Below are 16128 nucleotides of genomic sequence, written 5' to 3' on the forward strand. Positions count from 1 at the left end.
TCTCTCCTCAGAAAGTTATTAGCATCCTTTGCCATGGAGGTTCAGAAGGACTTGTCGAAAAAGTTTTTTTAAAGATGAATATAAAAATGAAGCAGCTAAAACAGAGAGTTCTTTTGAGATAATAGCATTTATCCTGTAAATGCCCTTTTATTTTTCAAGGTGTCAGGCCCTGGATATTGTACAAATGTGTTAAGTTGACCCCCCTGCCCCCATTTTAGATAAAGGCTGCAAACCTTATTGGTGACACTGGATGCAAAATGTTCATTGTGGATTTTGTAATTTCTTTTGAGTCGAGTTGCACAGTGGCCTGTGTATAACATGTCCCTTTTGACATATAACGGAAATGTCCCTTTTGTTCTATTTATACATTTCTTCTCTGCTTGTTTTCCCCTCAGTGTTCTTGATAACTATCCTGGTGGTGGAAGGCATCGCCGTGGCTCAGAAAACCCAAGGTATGGTGTGAGGAATTATATTCAGAAAGCACAAGGTATGGTGTGAGGAATTATATGAGGGAAAGTGAACGATCACTTTTCTGCATCAAACATTAGTTAAAACAACAAAATAAGCCCTTATCGAAAGAAGTTTTGTTTCATAAATTGTGTTCGATAAATTCAGAAAGGATATAATAGAACAGTCAAGTCTGTAAAATTTGCTGGATTAAAACAGAATATTTCAACCGGTTGTCCAAATCTCAGTTAATGAAAAAAAAAAATGAAATAAGTACATTTACTGTGATTTTCCCCCCCTGCTTAACCAGCACATAATGGAAAATAGGCAGAAATAAGAGAGAACGTGTGGTCCCCATATTCGACTCTGGCTCCCTTATCTGTAGGGTAGCTAGTTCTGTGAATCACAGCAGCATAAGACTTAAGAGTAAGATCTCTTAATTCAACAGATTTTCATAGAATGTAGACATGAGAGGCTAATTAACTTTTCACAAAGCAAGAATGGCACATTAATGGATCTCTGTAAAAGAAGCAGCCGGGTTGGGGGGTTGGGGGAAACCCATGTTGAGTAATTAATTTTTAGAAGGCTTTCATGTAAGTCAGGTTGACATTTTAATATATCACGCGATGTTTCTACGCAAGGGTATCGATATCCATTGTGGTTTAAATGCCTGTCCCTTAAAGCAGGGGTCCCCAACCAGTCCCGGACCAGGGTGGGCATTTTGATGAATTCCATCTGCCATTTCTCCGGAAAGCTCAGCTGCCGCCCTTTGACAATGCCAGTCACGGAGCATTCCTTGGAGTAGTTTCAGGGCTGGGCGCGCATAAAAGGTGGAGCAAGTAGGAATGTTGGGTGGAGCAAGTAGGAAGTAAAGAAAGAAAAGAAAGAAAGAAAGAAAGAAAGAAAGAAAGAAAGAAAGAAAGAAAGAAAGAAAGAAAGAAAGAAAGAAAGAAAGAAAGAAAGAAAGAAAGAAAGAAAGAAAGAGAGAGAGAGAGAGAGAAAGAAAGAAAGAAAGAAAGAAAGAAAGAAAGAAAGAAAGAAAGAAAGAAAGAAAGAAAGAAAGAAAGAAAGAAAGAAAGAAAGAAAGAAAGAAAGAAAGAAAGAAAGAAAGAGGAAGAGAGAAGAAAGAGAAGAAAGAAAGAAAGAAAGAAAGAAAGAAAGAAAGAAAGAAAGAAAGAAAGAAAGAAAGAAAGAAAGAAAGAAAGAAAGAAAGAGGGAGGGAGGGAGGGAGAGAGAGAGAGAGAGAGAGAGAGAGAGAGAGAAAGAAAGAAAGAAAGAAAGAAAGAAAGAAAGAAAGAAAGAAAGAAAGAAAGAAAGAAGAAAGATACGAAGGTTGGGTCAAAGGTAAGTGTGCCCACTCAAATTTTCCTGTTTTTAACTTTCTGACTCTCTTCCCTGTTGGTCTCCCAGGGAAACAGGCTGCAGTAAATTGCTTTTGCCAGATATTGGTTGGGAAACTGCCAGCTAGGCTGGGAGGAGGAGTCAAGAGAGGACCTAGCTTGGAATCCTTGCATAGCTGCAAGCAGCAATGCTTGACCTGCCCCTAGTTCTATTGTATGTAGCCTTGTCTGGTCATTCTCAGGGGAAGGCAAGCTGTCTGCGGACATTCTGGTAACATAGGTGGTAAAGAATAAAGTTACTGATTTTTCTTCTTCTTGAGCAGGTTTGGCAATATCTGCATTGCTTATAGCAAATGACTGAAATTAAGACAACGATGATATGAAATTCAGCTGTGGACTGCACAAAGCTCCAGGCTTACATATTTTTTAGACAGAACACAAACAATTGTCCAGTCCTTTCTCTTCCATACGGCAGAGTTTCAGTTCCCCGTTTTTTATTTGGTCAGGTATAACTTAAGAAGATGTTGAAAATGTAAATACGTGGAGGAGGGGGGATTAAAATGAAATAAGATATTCAGAAATGATGTAAACTAGAAATCAAATTACAGAGAGCCCAGACAGTGGACATAAGTAAACATCTCCAGAGATAAAGAAGCTGGACTCTGCGGTAGTGTAACTCTTGTCTTAATTCTCACAGCAGTTTGTTTTTCCATTATAAAGAGATTAAAGAATCTCTAATGTCTTGTCAGTTTTCCAGGATGTCTTTCCCCATCCCTTCTAGTCTAGCCTACACTTTTGGCATTTCTTAATGCTCTCCTTTTCATGTACCATTTCAACCTACTATCAGATCCTTTCATGTACTATCAGCTCTGTCGCCGTTTAATTTTCCGAGGTCAAAATCAGCTAGATGCTGCCATCTGCTTGTGGTCTGTGAAGGGATTGTTTATTCACAATTGGGGGGGAAAAAGAGATTTTACTTGCCCAGAATGTGCATCAACAAGTTGTCTCCTCTGTTTGATGCTGCCAACTCACAGAGCTCATTACGCTGAAGTGGGCTGATGTTTGTGGAGATTTGCAAGAACGATGGTGAATTGTGTTTTTCACTTTTCTTCCCAAAGTTGGGCGGGATCTTGGAAGTAACCGCATGGCATCTACTCAGTGCAGTGACTGGGTTCGAACAAGCAATGGAGGCCACTTTGCTTCATTCAACTTTCCTAACTTCTACCCACCTAACCAGGAATGTGTCTATATTTTAGAAGGTATGGACCTGTTTTCTTGTTTCTTTTTAACATCCCAATACTGAAAGTGTGTACAAATTACATATAGTCGATGTAAACCAGTGATCCCCAACCTTTTTGGCGCTGTGGCCCGGTACGGCATCAGCTGGGCGCCGCGCCCGATACCGGCATCAACTGGGCGCCGCCATCTTTTTGACGAAAAAGTGCTTCCGGTGACCTCACCGGAAGCACTTTTTCGTCAAAAAGATGGTGGCGCAGCTGCCTCGGTGAGCTTTTTGGGTAGAAATGGCTTTCTACCGGAAAAGCTCACGAGCGCTAGCGCGCCGCCATCTTTTTGATGAAAAAGTGCTTCCGGTGAGCTTTCTACCCGGAAAAGCTCACGGAAGCACTTTTTACCAAAAAGATGGCGGCGCCAGCAACCAGCGGCCCGGTAAGACTTGTTCCACGGTCCACGGACGGCGGTTGGGGACCCCTGATGTAAACAACATACACAAACTCAGGGATGTTGACATTACATTCATTGCAATGGCCCGTTACAAATTTCAGTTACCCTCAACAACAAACATTACCCTCAGTTACCCTCAACAACAAATATCTTTCCATGTGACAAGCACAAAACACCAGAACTAAATATTATATTAGTTTTAAATCTTAAGTAGTTCAAAAAGAACTTGGTTTTTAGAATCGTCTTGAATAATGCTTAGCAGATGCTCCTGTTATTGGAAGCTCCAAGTTCTATTAGAGGGCGGAGAAAACTACACGCACTTCAAAAGTCTTGCCTCTAAGCTCACTTTTGTATTAGCGATGCAGTTGTGTAGCCTTTTTGTTAACAATATACAAAAAGAGGCAGGACAGAAGCGAGCTGATTTCTCAACCTTGGCAACTTCAAGTTGTGTACACTTCAACTCCAATAGCTGGCTGGAGAATTCTGGGAGTCAAAGTCCACACACCTTAAAGTTGCCAAGGTTGAAAAACACTGCTCTATAGAACATTTAAGCTACATGTAAGCTGCACTTAAGTTGGGTGGAAACAACTCCAGGTTGTTAACTGAGTCATTAAAAATAAGAGGTTGTTCTCAACTTATAACCACAACTTGGGGACCCCTGATCTAACATATGTCTCTCTTTCTGTTTCTCTCTCTCTCTCTCTTTATCTATCTATCTATCTATCTATCTATCTATCTATCTATCTATCTATCTATCTATCATCTATCTACCTATCTACCTATCTATCTACCTACCTACCTATCTATCTATCTCTATCCATCTTCTGTCTATCTAGAATTTCTATCACTGTCTATCAGTCCATATTATTGATCTATCAATCTGTCTGTCTGTCTGTCCATCTATCTGTCTATATCATCTGTCTGTCTGTCAGTCTGTCTATCATCTACCTACCTATCTATCTATCTATCTATCTATCTATCATCTATCTCAAGAGCTGTGGGGCAGTGGTTAGAATGCACCATTGCAGGCTGACTCTGCCCACTGCCAGCAGTTCGATCCTGAACAGCTCAAGGTTAACTTAACCTTCCGTCCTTCTGAGGTCAGTAAAATGAGGACCCCGATTGTTGGGGGAACATATGCTGACTCCGTAAACCACTTAGAGAGGGCTGTAAAAATACCATGGAGCAGTATATAAGTCTAAGTGCTGTCTCTGTTGCTAGTAATATATCTTTCAGCAAGTGGCTTTCTTTAATTGCAAGTTACGTTGATCTGTACTGTTTCTGCTTTGCTCCAGCTGCCCCACGGCAAAGAATAGAGTTGACATTCGATGAACCCTTCTTCATTGAGCCTTCCTTCGAATGCCGATTTGATCATCTGGAGGTTCGAGACGGACCTTTTGGGTTCTCCCCACTCATCGATCGCTACTGCGGACTGAAAAGCCCGACCCCGATTAGGTCAACAGGAAGATTTATGTGGATCAAGTTCACTTCGGATGAAGAATTGGAAGGACGAGGATTTAAAGCCAAGTACTCATTTATACCAGGTAGAAATCTCCCATTTTTCTTACTTGGTGTCGTAGTGACTCTGCTAGAATACTATTGGGTTTCTTGTTCTGCTTGCCAAAGCACAATTTATCCTATTTATTCTACTCAGGGTTGTTTTACGTTCATTTTACTGAGAGATGCAGGTAGATTCTAGACTAACATTTTACCTGTTAATCTTGTATTGCTCTCGACGTCCGAGAGGCAACCTTGACATGTCAACTTCTCATATTATAAGCAGGAACCTCAAATCATGATTATGACTTTAACCAGGTTTATTCTGAAAAAAATATTCATTTTGAGTGGGGAAAAATACTCATAATCCCCTCAACCTATATAAATAGGATTAAAGTCTTAGGAAGGACATGTCAGCTGCCTCATTGTTGATATACAAGTTGTCAGGATTCCAGCAATCGCCCTGATTAAATCATGATTCTCAAGCCAAACTTCAAAAAACTTCAAAGGATTCATTAGAGGCGACATACTGGCACTACCCTGTATGAAGCCAACTCTGGCATATATAATTTACACTCACCTGTGATCCTGTTTCCCCCTCCCCCCTGGGTGTGTCATAAATCAGATTCTCCAATTGAGCACGTTCACAGGCTGGGTGTCATCATTCATGTTCTCCAATTAAATATATTCATGGGAAAAATCTCTGGTGAGTCCGTTGCCAAGCGTCTGGGTTTTGATCACATAACCATGAGGATACGGCAACTGGTCATAATTGTGAAAAATGGTCATAAGTCACTTTTTTCAGTGCTGTTATAACTTTGAATCATCACTAAATGAACTGTTGTAAGATAAGGACTACCTGCTGTATGTCATTGGGAATAAATGAAATGTCATTTCTCGGTCCCGCATCCTGGTGTACTGCATTTTTCCAGTCCTTGGATTATCATGCTTTCTAATTATATTTTAGGCAGAATAACGTCCTTTTTCTCCTCTTTCTCCTTCTCCTTTCTAGATCCTGATTTCACCCACCGAGAAGGTATTTTAAAGCCCATCCCAGGTATGGAATTACAGTACTAATCTCTTTTGCGTATTGCACTCTAAATCAGGGGTATCAATCTCAAGGCCCGCGGGCAGGATCCAGCCCACAGGGTGCTTAGATCTGGCCCATGGGACCATGAAGGACTGGCCTGCGGTGCCTTGGCCTAGCCCAGGCCGATCGGGCACTGATCTACAACCTAGTGGCAGTAGTGAAAAAGGAGTTATCGGTTGGCGTGGAGGTTTGCTCGAATGGTGTCAAGCGAAAAAGGAACTCGGGAGGGGCGCACGCAGTCCTCCTGAGCTCTGTTTTCGACTGACAAGAGTGTTAGCGTTCCAGGAAACCTCCAAAATGGAGCTGAGGAGGTCTGCATGCGCTCCGCCCGAGCTCCTTTTTCATTGGCAGAGTGTCAGCATCCCAGAAAACCTCCACTCCAACCAATAACTCCAAGACAGACATCTTTTCTTCATTAACGACTTAGATGAGGGAATAGAAGGGGAACTTACCAAATTTGCAGATGTTTGGAATACACTACCTGACTCTGTGGTTTCTTCCCCAAACCCCCAAAACTTTAACCTTAGACTATCTGCTGTTGACCTCACCCCATTACTACGAGGTCTGTAAGGGATGTGCATAAGCATACCAACGTGCCTACCAACCCTGTCCTAATGTTCCTTCTTTCTTGTATCCATTTCATGTATTCATAATCATGTTTATACTTATACATGTTATCTAATGCATGCTTGACAAATACATAAATCAATACAAATAAATAAAATCTCCAGTCTGACTATCAGTTGTGTCTTTCCCATTCTAGATTGCCAATTTGAGCTCTCCGGAGCTGATGGCATAGTACGCTCGAGCCAGGTAGAACATGGAGAAAAAGTCAAGCCAGGGGAAGCCGTTGACTGCATATGGACAATTAAGGCGACTCCAAATTCTAAGGTGGGTCTACCAAAGAGTTGGAGTCTAACGGACATTTACTTATCGGTATCCGAGAACAGCTAGTTGTTGGTAATAATTGCAAAGTGTCGCCCCTTGTCCCCAGAAATTAATGATTGCACTGGCGCTTACCGAAAAACCAATCCAGACTGGACTACGCAAGCTGCTTCCAGACCACATTAGTAGGGTTACTATCTGGTATGACAATCCTTCAGCCTTTAGGTGCTTTAAATCAGGATTCCAAACTTTTCCAGCTTTCTGGACTGGGTGAGGGACCCCTGCTTTAAAATACGATAATATTTTTCATTTTTTTACTGTAGTCCCAATATACAGACATACCTCAGTAATATGGCAGGTTCGGTTCCAGAATATCACAATAAACAAGTCACACAATTTTTTTTTTTTGGGGGGGTTCCCAGTACATATCAAAGTGTGTTTATACTATAGTGTAGTCTGCTAAGTATACAATAGAAATAGTCCTGAAAAAAAAACTGATGTACAATATCCTTAATTAATAAATGCTTTATTGTTATAAAATGCCACATTATGATTTGAGCCTTCAGTGATTGCAATCTTTTTGCTAGGTACAAGGTCTTGTAAAAGATCACAATATTTGCAAAGCACAATAAAACGAATCTTATTAAAATAAGGTGTGCCTGTAAACATCTGTCTGTGTAGGAATTGTTGACCTATCTTCTATCAGATAAAACTGATAAAATCATGTAATGCATCTATCAAGACAGAATTATATTAATTAGATAATCGTCACTGTTTGTAGGTGGGAAAAAAATGTCCTTTACATCTGAATAAAAGTCTGCCTCCTTATACAGTAGAAACCTAACAAATGTCGGCCTGATCTTGTATTCTTTCTTCTCACAAAATTCTTTTTATGTTTATAATTGCACCCTTCAGTTTTGGAAGTTCGACAAGGAATCCTATTTAATGAATTGAGAGTTACATAACGTCTCTTTGCTATTTCAATTATACCACCTTAGCAATGCAGACTTAATTTCCAGAGGAAGGGAAATAAATTGCTTTGCAGTTTAATCAAGCTTGTTGGGGAAGGGAGGAAAGATAGAAGGATTTGCTTCTGTTCTTCAATGAAAGCTCCATTTTCTGTTGTTATCAAATTGATTTTTTTTGTCCCTCTCTGCCCTAGAAAAAGTATAAAATCTATTTAAGAGGGGAATTGTTTTGGAACATATGATTTTTTAGCTTTATGCATGAGAGAATGCAGTGATTAGAAGCAGCAAGTTGTATACCCAAACACACACACAGAGAGAGAGAGAGACAGAGACAGACACAGAGAGACAGAGAGAGAGATGGGGACATAAAAACAAGCTGTGCATCTATTCCTTGTATCTGATGACATTTCAGAGTGCAGAGAAGAGCAACAAAGATGATTAGGGGACTGAAGCCTAAAACAGATGAAGAAGTGTTGCAGGAATTGGGTATGTCTAGTCTAATGAAGAAGGATGCGGTGGCTCAGTGGCTAAGATGCTGAGCAGGTCGATCAGAAAGGTCGGCCGTTCGGCAGTTCGAATCCCTAGCACCACGTAACGGAGTGAGCTCCCGTTACTTGTCCCAGCTTCTGCCAACCTAGCAGTTCGAAAGCATGTAAAAAATGCAAGTAGAAAAATAGGAACCATTTTGGTGGGAAGGGAACAGCATTCCATGCGCCTTTGAAGGCGTTTAATCATGCCAGCCACATGACCACAGAGACGTCTTCGGACAGTGCTGGCTCTTCAGCTTTGTAACGGAGATGAGCACCACCCTTAGAGCCGGAAACAACTAGCACGTATGTGCAAGGGGAACCTTTACCTTTACCTTAGTCTAATGAAAAGAAGGACTGGGGTGACATGATAGGAGTGTTCTAATTTCTGAGGGGCTGCCACAAAGTAGAGAGAGTCAAGCTATTCTCCAAAGCACCTGAAGGCAGGACAAGAAGCAATGGAAAATAATCGGAGAAAGGACCAACCTAGAACTAAGGAGAAATTTCCTGACAGTGAAGAACAATAAACCAGTGGAATGACTTACCTCTGGAAGTTGTAGATGCTCCAACACTGGAGTTTTTTATGAAGACCCTGGATAACCATTTGTCTGAGATGGTTTAGGATTTCCTGTTCAAGCAGGGGAGGTGGACTAGAAGACCTCCAAGGTCCCTTCCAACTCTGTTATTCTGTTCTATTACTCTGTTTATTTTTTTCTCCTGATGAAAAACAATGTGTTCCAATTGGTCTTTGAATGACTCCTTCGTTTCTTTGAAAACTCTTTTCTTGTACCGTCCAATAGATCTATTTGAGATTTCTGGACTATCAGATGGAGCACTCCAATGAATGCAAGAGAAACTTTGTGGCCGTCTATGATGGAAGCAGTTCCATTGAAAACCTGAAAGCCAAGTTTTGCAGTACGGTGGCTAATGATGTGATGCTTCAAACAGGAACCGGGGTGATACGCATGTGGGCGGACGAAGGGAGTCGGCTAAGCCGGTTTCAGATGCTCTTTACCTCATTCATGGATCGTAAGTATTGTTCTGACCCAAACCTTGTTCCAAGGAAACAAACACGAAATGGAGGTAACAGCAAAACCTTTTAATGATTCTTTACAAATTCTGTTCCTTCCTAAAAGGCTGTTTCAAACCAATTATCTCTGATAAGAATGAGCCTTACCAAGGTTGTGCATGGCTGCCAAGAACGCTAGATAAAGTTGCCAAGAAATAGTTCAAACACAAAGAGTCTCCAAACACAAACTAAGAGAGTCCAAACGTCCACAAGGCTTGAGTGCAACAACTTCTTTGCTTCCTGCAAAGAACTCTGGTTTCTCAGCTGGCTTTTATCTCTTAAGGGAGGGGCCATTACCTTGCAGCCTTACTCCCGAGTTGCCCTTGCTGCTGCAGCTGCTTTTTCCTTCGAGTAGCCCTGTGCACATGCGCACTGGGCACAGGCTCCTCGGGGACCTCTTCATCACTGCTGCCAGCCTCCACAATCTCCAAAGGCAGCATTCCACTTCCTGATGGTCCTGGCCCCATCCCTGCATCACACGCAGGCCCCTCATCTGAGTCCTCACTTTCCGAGACCTCAGCCGTCTGCACCTGCTGCCAGCAAACCACAACAAGTATATCCTGAAGCTTTCCGTTGAAAAAGACAGTGTGATTGTGTAACACTTCCTGGTAGTTTTATTTTTTTTCTCCTTGCTGACATACGATATCTTTTGGACTATAAGACGCACCCAGCTTTTGGGAGGAAAACAAAAAAAAATCCGCTTCTGCCTCCCAGCAATTTGCCTCCTTGCAGCAAACAGCCTGGTCAGCTTCAGCACAGCCTGATTTAGCATGAGCAGCTGATCGTCAGTTGGATCGGCTGCCCGGAATGCCAACAATCAGCTGTTCCAGTCTGCAGGGATCACCATCACCTATTCGCTGCCTCCATGTCCCCCATTTTCATCCTCAGTGTGCCCCACGGAGTGCGTGGAGGCCGAAAATGGGGTGCACGAAGGCACTGATAGGTGGTGGCAATCCCTGCAGCCTGGAACAGCTGATCATCGGTATTCCGGGCAGACGATCCAACTGTTTGCTGTTTGTTTGCTACAGGGAGGTAAATTGCTGGCAGGCAGAGGCCGAAGGGTGGGGGCCAGCAGGTGAGTGGGGCTTTAGTAACATTCGCTGTGTAAGATGCACAGACATTTCCATTGGGGGGGGGAGTACCTCTTATACACCAAAAAATACGGTAGTTTGAGCTAAACCTGCTTAGACGAACCTTCTCTAATATACTAAGCTTTGGAGTCATCGTCCTTAATTAAAGCTCTGTACATTAGACTAAGAACAGTGGCAAGGAACAAGAGCTATAATTAAATCTGAAATGATATTTGCATCTTTTCCAATAAATTGGTGACGTAATCATCTTATTACTCTACTGACAATCGGTAGATGGTGGCTTGTAATTAAAAACACAGAATGTGCAAAGCCAGGAACTTGGAAAGAAATGGTTACAAGAAAGCAATTTCTCACCAAGTTGATTTACTATATCATCATCGTGAAAACTGTTTTGCTGAGGAAAAATAAATCTATCAATAGACTGCTTTTAATAGGGTGCATGGATGTGATAGAGATAGCCAAATCTATAAAAAAATATTGTCAAGCGCCGAGGAAATCAGGAGATTTAGATTCAAATGAGTATAAAAATCTATTGCAACTTAAGCTCTCTACAGCAATCTGAGCTACTAACAGTCAAGAGAAATGAGCAGGAATTATGGCATTCAAGGCTGGCTGGATATTTATCTTTTGTGGGTGTGCAAGGACTCATGACTGATGACACATTTGACCCCTCCCTCAGGCTCAGCCTGATTATCTCCTACAAATATTCTAAACTAGTTTGATACCCGTGCTTTGCTATGAAACTATGTGGTTGGGCTTAGTTTTGGGGGAGGAAAATAAGGTGGGGAGATTCTGCCTGTGCCTATCAGCATCCATCGGTATTCATCTGGCTAGAGTCCTGTCAGAATGTGAGAGAGTGGAGGGCTGTTTGGAAACTGAAACAGTATTTGCTGTGTGAGCAAGAAGGAGACAGCAAGGAGCCTGGGTGTGGCTTAGCTCAACTGTTCTGTACTAAAGCTGCTTGATACTGTGAAACTAAAACTGACACTAAAACTCCTCTGCTTGTGTTTTGCATTTGGAACAGATTTCCTTTCAGGTGGGGAGGGGGAGTAGAAGTCCTTAGCATCAGAGCGTGTTGATAATAATAATGTAGGAAATACTAATGTTCTGGTGGTCATTTCAAAAAATCCTTTCTTAGTGAGCACCTAGAAGCCAAGAAGAACATACATGCCAAATTCCAAGTTTGTAGGCTGTACAGTTCTAGAGATTTTGTGATGATGCGTGAGTGGTATTTCGCTTATATATATATATAAGATATAGATATAGATATAGATAGATATAGAGATATAGATATAGATATAGATATAGATATAGATATACTACTCTGAATCTCCCTTTTTATGACCCTATAATCCCTTAATTATTCAGAATAGAGTTGGGGTGACTGGATGGAGCTGAGCATTTACTGGCTGGATGCCCTTCCTGATGCCCTGAGAAGTTCATAGCATTTTTTTTTTCTTGGTGCCCTAAGAGAGAAATGTCTGCTGCCTCCAAGGATTGAACTCTCAACCTTTCGAATGGGAGGCGAGTGTCTTCATCACTAGACTACCTCCACCACCGCTAAATATGCTGCTCTATTATACCTAAAAACCTACACCTAAAATCTAATGAAACTTTGAAGAAATTTATGTGCCGAAAATGTATTTTAAGGAACAGCTGAAATTTGTGTAATCTTTGTTTATTTTCCTCCCCTGTTTCTCTCAGCTCCTTGTTTAGGTGGTACTTACTTCTGCCACAGCAACATGTGTATCAATAATACCTTGGTTTGCAATGGCGTTCAGAACTGTGCATATCCATGGGATGAAAATCATTGCAAAGGTGAGTAGTGTCTAAAACCTTTGACTCAGTAATGAGCAAGCCTTCCGTTTTTCTTCTTAGCAGCCTAAAGAAAAGTACCATCAAGTTTCCAAACTCAAAAGACTGTGAGCTGAATTTCTTTCTTGGAACCTGAGAGATTTGCCTGCCTAAATTTTACAAAGCAAAACGCAAATTAAACAAGTTGCAGGATTCACCCATTATTTTTTTTCTTCTGCTTAGGACAGTTGAGGTTTTTGCCAGCTTTATATTAATTGTTATTAGCATGCATGTCTATGGAGATACTATCATGCACCTGGTGGAGACTGACTCCAAGGGAGAGGAGGAACAGCCAACAGGGAGTGGAAATGTGGCTCCGGAGGTTGTGGAGGAGGCTGGGGAAGGGCAGAGGCCGGCTGGGCAATCAGAGGAGGACCCAGGCCCATCCCCTCTCCATCCTAGGGCATGCAGGGAGGAGAGGATCAGGGAGAGACGTAGTCTACTGGGGAGGAGAGGGCCTTGATCGTCTTCATGGGCTGCAGCTGTGACAACTAGATAAGAGGACGGACATGCGTATGGGCGAGTGCTGGAAACAAAGCATGGAAATATCTCTAGCTTATGGTTCCTCTCTGAGTTTGGCGTCCTTCCCAGTGTGTGTTCGGATATCTGTGGACGTCTTCAAGCCCTTGTCTTGCCTGGTTTGTGTTGTTTTTTACTCTTGATAATTTATAGGCATTTTTAGTTTAAACGGCATTTCCTCCTTCTAGTAACTGCTCATGTGGGAGTTTTTTGTCTCCAGTCAAGGATATTTGGAGCTTGGAAGCGAAGTGAAGGAATAAAAGGGGCTTCACCTGTTGTTGTTGTTTTTTGTGACTGTGTTTATTTTGTATCCCACCCTGGGTCATCACAGATACTCAGTCATCCAGATCATGGTTGTCCCAAAGGTGCTTTTCCAAAAGGCAACTAGAATTTCTTTGATATTTTTTTTCCTTGAAAATGTTTCTCTTCTCATCTGAGAAGCTTCTTCAGTTCTGACAGAATGGTGGAGAATTCATCAGAACTGAAGAAGCTTCTCAGATGAGAAGTGAAATACCTTCAAGGAAAAAAAACAAAGAAAGTCCAATTGCCTTTTGAAAAAGCACCTTTGGAACTGTTACTTGCTTCTTCGTTTTGAAGCTCTGTTTTAAGTTAAAACAATATGAATGCAGTTTCCAGGCTTCAGTGTATTATTTTTGTTGCCTTTTCTTGTTTTTCCTGTTTTATAGCTTAATAAAAATAGAACTACTTTGCAGACCTACTGCAGACTGAGAATTATTTCTCATGATCCATGGGCTTTTGCTAAGATATATACGGTATATCTCTTATATATATAAAAGCGAAATACCACTCACGCATCATCACAAAATTTCCAGAACTGTAAAGCCTACAAACTTGAAATTGGGCACGTATATTCCTCTTGGCTTCTAGGCGCTCACTAAGAAAGGATTTTTTCAAACTGACCATCAGAGCATTAGTATTTCGTATATTATTATTAACACGCTCTGATGCTAAGGAGTTCTACTCCCCCTCCCCACCTGAAAAGAAAATCTGTTCCAAATGCAAAACTCAAGCAGAGGAGAGGAGTTTTAGTTTCACTTTTAGTTTCACAGCACCATGCAGCTTTAGTACAAAACAGTTGAGATAAGCCATGCCCAGGCTCCTTGCTGTCTCCTTCTTGCTCACACAGCAAATACTGTTTCAGTTTCCAAAAAGCCCTCCACTCTCTCACACACTGGCAGGATGCTAGCCAGATGAATACCGATAGATGCTGGTTGGCAGAGGCACAATTTTTTCCCCTTATTTTCCTCCCCAAAAGCTAAGCCCGATCACATATTTTCGTAGCTTATGTCAAAAGAAAGGTCTTTATCCCATATTCAAATTTAAAATAGCAATTGATTTACAAGAAATAGCCAATTTTGCAAACTTAATGCAGGCCTCTGAAGGGCATATATCATTTCTGCTATTTCCAAAAGAATTTCAATTGGCTGACTAGCCATAATGTGTGACATTATTATTTCTCCCTTAAGTGTGTTACTGCATTCATCACTAACCTCTCTTGGAAAATTACCGCAACAGACAAGCAGTGTATCTGTTTATCCATTCTGTTTACCCGCATTTGATTAATATACATGAAATTAAGGGCGTGACAATGATTGCTTAAAAATTAAAGGCATTCTAACTGAACTTTTCAAGCAAACTTCCTCTAGCAAATCAAATGCCACTTGGAATTTGTTGACCAGGCTCTCTTCCATATTGAGATTCAGCTGAAACCTTGCCATTCGCACCATCTAATTAGAGAATGCCCCTCGCAAAACCCGAAGCCAAGCTCTTCAATTTAACTAGCCTCCTAATTAGCTTGTACTTCAGACTTCTACTTAACGAGCTGTTACAACGAGTTTGTATATATTTAGACGCAGCCCAGGCCAATTGGCTCTTGAGTTCCTTTTTAGAGGAATGCATCTATTGAACTTAGCAGTGTCGATGGACCTGTTGACTTCTGGCCTAGTTGCGTGTGGATCAAAATTTCCTTGTATTTGTGCAAGCTGCAGTTGCTTGCGAAAGAGCAAATTGTAGTCGAAAAGACGAGGCATGGGGAGGATGACGTAACGGTTGTGGGAATGTTGGGAGATGGGGCGAAGAGGTGCTGTCAAGGGAAGAGATAACATGTTCCTCAGCTGTGTAAGGGACAAAGAAAGAGGCTCAGAGGGATACCTTCCATAAGCTCTCAGTCTATAAAGCTGACAGTGGGAGAATTGTACTTTCAGACTTGCAAGATCCTGTTAACGTAGCTTTACAATAAGGTAGGATTAGCTTATCTGATCATGCTTCCGGTCCAGTCTACCTAGGAAGGCTGACATTTTGGAACCCTGATTTTCCTAACGTACCTCCATGCATTGGTCCCAAACCCCAAGGACAATACTGATGGACTTGTTCTTCAGTAGCAGGTGGAGGGCCGTGGGTTCTTCATTCTCAGTCAAAATTTCATTCCTCTTTGACTAGCAGAAGATAGAAATAGCAGCCCAAAGATAGAAATTAAGAATAAAGTTAGTAGCTTAAAACATATTTATGTCAGTTACCATGGAGTATGACCAAAAGGAACATTTGACCCACAGCTTTGTGGATTTGTTTGTTAAATTTCTATACCTCCCATCTCATTTAAGTGACTCTGGGCAGTTCTCGACAACATAATTTTGATGCGGCTGAGATTAGTCTCCGTGTAACAACAGGGGGTTACTATCTAATAAGAACACGCTGTGGAATTCCTCGTTCTAATAAGAGAACGTGGTTTATTAAGAAGTGTCCTCCGTGACATGAAATGCCTTTTTTCCCAGCTCTTAATTTAATTAGCAAAGCTCTGCTTACTACACAGATCAAGGCCCAGTCTTTTTCTACCACAGGATATCATAGTTCAGATTTCCATATTTGAAGCCGTGTACGTTGAGAAAATGTACACTTAGGTAGTCTTTCTGATTAAAGACGGATGCAAGCTTAAGTTAACAATGTTCCTAGTCCAGGTAGTCTTCAACTTACAACAGTTCATTTAATGACCACTCAACGTTACAACAGCACTGAAAAAAAATGAGTTTTTCAGACTTACGACCATTCCAGCCTCCACCATGGTTACATGATCAGAATTCAGATGCTTGGCAGCCGGCTCATATTTATGATGGTTGCAGGATCCATTTGATCGCTATTTG

At 41.5% G+C, this 16128-nt stretch overlaps 1 protein-coding gene across 3 annotated transcripts in view; it reads left to right on the forward strand.

The window, feature by feature from the left end:
- Positions 1 to 16128, forward strand: part of NETO2 (neuropilin and tolloid like 2) — a 39371-nt gene that overhangs the window by 16590 nt on the left and 6653 nt on the right. For 2 of the 3 annotated variants that reach the window (XM_087971504.1, XM_087971503.1), the window contains exons 2-8: positions 396 to 452; positions 2906 to 3046; positions 4766 to 5014; positions 5980 to 6024; positions 6821 to 6948; positions 9238 to 9466; positions 12302 to 12415. In XM_087971504.1, the coding sequence (XP_087827630.1) occupies positions 396 to 452; positions 2906 to 3046; positions 4766 to 5014; positions 5980 to 6024; positions 6821 to 6948; positions 9238 to 9466; positions 12302 to 12415 (963 nt within the window). The remainder of the gene's footprint in view (positions 1 to 395; positions 453 to 2905; positions 3047 to 4765; positions 5015 to 5979; positions 6025 to 6820; positions 6949 to 9237; positions 9467 to 12301; positions 12416 to 16128) is intronic. The other variant, XM_087971505.1, reaches the window with a different exon arrangement.

This window comes from Notechis scutatus, chromosome 9 (assembly GCF_049901735.1).
Source record: "Notechis scutatus isolate UNSWTSFEM ecotype Mainland chromosome 9, rNotScu1.2, whole genome shotgun sequence".
Taxonomy (NCBI): domain Eukaryota; kingdom Metazoa; phylum Chordata; class Lepidosauria; order Squamata; family Elapidae; genus Notechis; species Notechis scutatus.